We start from the raw sequence: 6,000 nt of genomic DNA on the forward strand, positions 1-6,000 counted from the left end.
AACAGCACAAACCACAACTGTGTCACCAATAGCAACAACAGGTGTTACAACTCTGACATCTAAAGCACCAACTACAACGGCGGTGGCATCAACCACAACAACAGCTGCGCCAACCACTATAACAACTGCTCAAACAACAACAAAGGCTGTTTCAACCACAACCGCAGTGGAACCAGCCACAACTGCAGCAGCACAAACCACAACAACTGTGTCACCAACAACGAAAACAAGTGCTGCAACCACGACCACAGTGGCACCAACAACAACCACAGCAGCACTGACCACTACAACAGTTACTCCGACAACGACAACAGCTGCACTACTTACAACTATTACACCACCAAGCACAACTGCAACAACACAAACCACAACAACTGTGTCCCCAACAACAAATACAGGTGCTGCAACTATGACATCTAAGGCACCAACTACAACCGCGGTGGCATCAATCACAACAGCAGCTGCTCCAACAACAACAGGTACTGCAACCACGACCACAGCAGCACCAACCACGACCGCAGCAGCACCAACCACGACCGCAGCACCACCAACCACAACCGCAGCACCACCAACCACAACCGCAGCACCACCAACCACAACAACTGTGTCACCAACCACAACAACAGGTGCTGCAAGTACGATATCTAAGACACCAGCAACAACGTTGGTCGCATCAACCACATCAAACGTTGCTCCAACCACAATAACAACTGCTCAAACAACAACAGCTGCTCCTACTACAACTGCAGTGGCACAAACCACAACAACTGTGTCACTAACAACAACAGGTCCTGCAACTACAACATCTAAGGCACCAAGTACAACTGCCGTAACATCAACCACAACAACAGGTGCTCCAACCACTATAACAACTGCTCAAACAACAACAACAGTTGCTTCAACCACAACCAAAACGACACCAACTACAACTGTTGTAGCACAAACCAAAACAAGTGTGTCAACAGCGACGACAACAGTTGCTGTAACTACAACATCTAAGGCACCAACTACAACCACAGCTGCATCAACCACAACAATAGCTGCTTCAACTACAACCCCAGCACACACCACAACAACTGTGTCACCACCAACAATAACAGGTGCTGCAACCATGACCACAGCGGCACAAACCACGACTGCAGCAGCACCAACCACTACAACAGTTACTCCGACAGCGACAACAGCTGCACTACTTACAACTATTACACCACCAAGTACAACTGCAACAGCACAAAACACAACAACTGTCTCACCAACAACGACAACAGGTGCTGCAACAACAACAGGTACTGCAACCACGACCGCAGCAGCACCAACCACAACTGCAACAGGACAAACCACAACAACTGTGTCATCAGCAACAACGACAACAGGTGCTGCAAGTACGACATCTAAGGTACCAACTACAACCGCAGTGGCATCAACCACAACAACAGCTGCACCAACGACTATAACAACTGCTCAAACAACAACAAAGGCTGTTTCAACCACAACCGCAGTGGCACCAACCACAACTGCAACAGTACAAACCACAACAACTGTCTCACCAACAACGACAACAGGTGCTGCAACTATGACATCTAAGGCACCAACTACAACTGCAACAGCACCAACCACAACAACTGTGTCACCAACAACGAAAACAGGTGCTGCAACCACGACCACAGTGGCACCAACAACAACCACAGCAGCACTAACCACTACAACAGTTACTCCGACAACGACAACAGCTGCACTACTTACAATTATTACACCATCAAGCACAACTGCAACAGCACAAACCACAACAACTGTGTCATCAACAACGACAACAGGTGCTGCAACTATGACATCTAAGGCACCAACGACAACCGCGATGGCATCAATCACAACAGCAGCTGCTCCAACAACAACAACAACTGCTCCAACAACAACAGGTACTGCAACCACGACCGCAGCAGCACCAACCACAACTGCAACAGGACAAACCACAACAACTGTGTCATCAGCAACAACGACAACAGGTGCTGCAAGTACGACATCTAAGGTACCAGCAACAACGTTGGTCGCATCAACCACATCAAAAGTTGCTCCAACCACAATAACAACTGCTCAAACAACAACAACAGCTGCTCCTACCACAACCAAAACGACACCAACTACAACTGTTGTAGCACAAACCACAACAACTGTGTCAATAGCGACAACAACAGTTGCTGCAACTACAACATCTAAGGCACCAACTACAACCACAGCTGCATCAACCACAACACTATCTGCTCCGACTACAACGACAGCACACACCACAACAACTGTGTCACCACCGACAACAACAGGTCCTGCAACCACGACCACAGTGGCACCAACCAAAACAACAGTTACTCCAACAATGACAACAGCTGCACCACTTACAACTATTACATCACCAAGCACAACTACAACAGCACAAACCACAACAAATGTGTCACCAACAACAACAACAGGTCCTGAAACTACGACATCTAAAGCACCAGCTACAACGGCGGTGGCATCAACTACAACGGCGGTGGCATCAATCACAACAGCAGCTGCTCCAACCACAACAACAACTGCTCCAACAACAACAGGTACTGCAACCACGACTGCAGCAGCACCAACCACGACCGCAGCAGCACCAAGCACAACAAAAGTTAGTCCGACGATGACAACAGCTGCACTACTTACAACTATTACACCACCAAGCACAACTGCAACAGCACAAACCACAACAACTGTGCCATCAACAACGACAACAGGTGCTGCAACTACAACATCTAAAGCACCAACTACAACGGCGGTGGCATCAACCACAACAACAGCTGCGCCAACCACTATAACAACTGCTCAAACAACAACAAAGACTGTTTCAACCACAACCGCAGTGGAACCAGCCACAACTGCAACAGCACAAACCACAACAAATGTGTCACCAACAACGAAAACAGGTGCTGCAACCACGACCACAGTGGCACCAACAACAACCACAGCAGCACTGACCACTACAACAGTTACTCCGACAACGACAACAGCTGCACTACTTACAACTATTACACTACCAAGCACAATTGCAACAGCACAAACCACAACAACTGTGTCCCCAACAACAAATACAGGTGCTGCAACTACGACATCTAAGGCACCAACTACAACCGCGGTGGCATCAATCACAACAGCAGCTGCTCCAACAACAACAGGTACTGCAACCACGACCGCAGCAGCACCAACCACGACCGCAGCACCACCAACCACAACAACTGTGTTACCAACCACAATAACAGGTGCTGCAAGTACGACATCTAAGACACCAGCAACAACGTTGGTCGCATCAACCACATCAAACGTTGCTCCAACCACAATAACAACTGCTCAAACAACAACAGCTGCTCCTACCACAACTGCAGTGGCACAAACCACAACAACTGTGTCACCAACAACAACAGGTCCTGCAACTACAACATTTAAGGCACCAAGTACAACTGCCGTAACATCAACCACAACAACAGGTGCTCCAACCACTATAACAACTGCTCAAACAACAACAACAGCTGCTCCTACCACAACCAAAACAACACCAACTACAAATGTTGTAGCACAAACCACAACAAGTGTGTCAACAGCTACAACAACAGTTGCTGCAACTACAACATCTAAGGCACCAACTACAACCACAGCTGCATCAACCACAACAATAGCTGCTTCAACTACAACGACAGCACACACCACAACAGCTGTGTCACCTTCAACAACAACAGGTGCTGCAACCACGACCGCAGCGGCACCTACTACAACCGCAGCAGCACCAACCACAACAACAGTTACTCCAACAATGACAACAGCTGCACTACTTACATCACCAAGCACAACTGCAACAGCACAAACCACAACTGTGTCACCAATAGCAACAACAGGTGTTACAACTCTGACATCTAAGTCTCCCGCTACAACCACAGTGGGATCAATCACATCAACTGTTGCTCCAAACCCAATAACAAAATCTCCAACCACAACAACAGCTTCAATCCCAACCACTATGTCTTCAACAACAAAATCCACAACAACAACAAGTAGCGCATCTTCTGCCAATTTGAATGTTTTCCCTTTTGTACTGGGACTCTTTGTCTTCACCCTCTATTATTAAATTGGAAAATCACAGATGGAAATTGCATAATAACCCATAAAACTGTGAAGGCACATTTTTAATGTCAATGTTTGCTTCTTCTCTTCTTGTTTAGGTGGGATTTAAATTTCATAAAATTCAGATGTGATTAAAACAGCTTGGGTAATAGATAACTATTTAACACACAATTGCCCTTTTCCCAGTGACTTATAAAGTGTAATATATATTTACTTCGAAACGTATTTATCTATTCATTAAACTCATCATCCAAATGTCTTGAATAAATGTAATAGTGTGCAATAATATAAATAGAAATATACATGCATATACCCATAACTAGTTGTATGGGGATTTTTGTTATACATATATATCGTCAGTTTTATGTTACAACAATTATTCAATTATCCACTGAATGCATCATTCATTCAAATGAATTACCCATTCAGTGACAGCATTTTTAACACTAGTTCAGTAATTACACCAAAAAAGCCAAAACAACTGTGACCATGATAAAGTGTTCAACAGACATTACGGTGGGAACTTCTTTTTTTTTTTTGCATTGGAGATATCCCATTGATGGGAAGTATGGTGGACAAAAAATGAGCTATGACAATATGTTTGTTTTGTAAAATGTTATGATTACTCTCATATGTCAATTATTCGCTTGATTATTCTCTGTCATATTGATTATTACACGAGGCTGCACTTTTAGCATATCTAAAATTACAGAGCAAATTACCAAATTATCCATATCTTATTTAAGAAGAGATACTCTGATCTCCCCAGAATGTAGACTTGTACTCTCTTCACACTTTATAAGACCAAATAATGCAATCAATTGTTTTTCTACACTACACTACTTTGCACTACCTTGGAAATATTATAATACTTTTCTTCAATAAAATGTTTTATAATAATCAACAGATTTTTTTGTTAAGAAATGTCAGGTCTTTTTTGGGCTTTTCTATTTTTCTAATAGAAATACAAATTTGGATAATTGAAAAGGGACGTGGATCTTTTGAAGTATTTGTTCTTTTCAAACTAATACATCTCTATTTCTATTACTCAGATTTCAATAATAATAATAATAATAATAATAATAATGAAGTTCTTTGGTCTTTAGTGGTTCTAAAAAGCCTAAAGGGCTTTGAGTGGTTCATAAGACCAGAGAGCATTATTGAAACTTTTTTGATACAAAAGTTTCATTAATGCTCGTACATTACATAGTAGTACACAATATATCATGTCATAAGAACCAAAATGAATGAATGTAATGGAAGTAATAACTGATATGAATTTTGTTTTGTGACCAAGCAGAAAAGTCATCCAACATCCCTGATAATAATTATGAAATCAAATTAGAGAATATTCATTCAGCTTTTTTTTCTCATAAAAAATTTTAATGGCTTTCCCTTTTTTTTAAATCAAGTACAGAGCCAAAAAGTAGATTCAGGTGTAGATCGGCAGCTGAGTTGGAATGACGCAGACAGCTAGCTTCGACATAGGAAAGGTATTTTGCAGCAGAGATGGAAATTCTTTAGAGCAGGCGGCAAAGGAGATGGAGCTCTTCTGGAGGTGGAGAAGGAAAATTCATTTCAAGCTCTGACAAAGTGTCTGGTGCCCCATAGCCCTCTACTCTCCTGTCAGCTGATTTGGGGCACCTGCTTGGTTGGTTAACCTGAGCAACCTGCCCCCTACCGATCACTCTCAACAAAACTTAGTATCCAGCTCAGCCACCTTCATCTGTCTTTTAATCAGTGCCACTGTCACCAAACCAAACATCATAGCAGGTCTCACTACCGTCTTGCAAACCCTCCCTGTATTTGTCACAGCGGGACTGAACGGACTCACACGCAGGCTCTAGGTCTTGAAAGCACAAGAGTCTT

The 6,000-nt window shown here is 43.4% G+C and overlaps 1 protein-coding gene across 1 annotated transcript; it reads left to right on the top strand.

Moving 5' to 3' along the window:
• Positions 1-2,659: 2,659 nt before the first annotated feature.
• Positions 2,660-4,274, top strand: LOC309693080 (uncharacterized protein; the record flags this gene model as incomplete). The annotated part of the gene is made up of 2 exons (XM_082512055.1): positions 2,660-3,005; positions 3,216-4,274. The coding sequence occupies 2 exons, from the start codon at positions 2,660-2,662 to the stop codon at positions 4,133-4,135; spliced, it is 1,266 nt and encodes a 421-aa protein (XP_082368181.1). The 3' UTR covers positions 4,136-4,274.
• Between the last annotated feature and the right edge of the window lie 1,726 nt (positions 4,275-6,000).

This window comes from Aulonocara stuartgranti (genome assembly GCF_965226115.1).
Source record: "Aulonocara stuartgranti genome assembly, chromosome: 17".
In the NCBI taxonomy this organism is placed as follows: Eukaryota; Metazoa; Chordata; class Actinopteri; order Cichliformes; family Cichlidae; genus Aulonocara; species Aulonocara stuartgranti.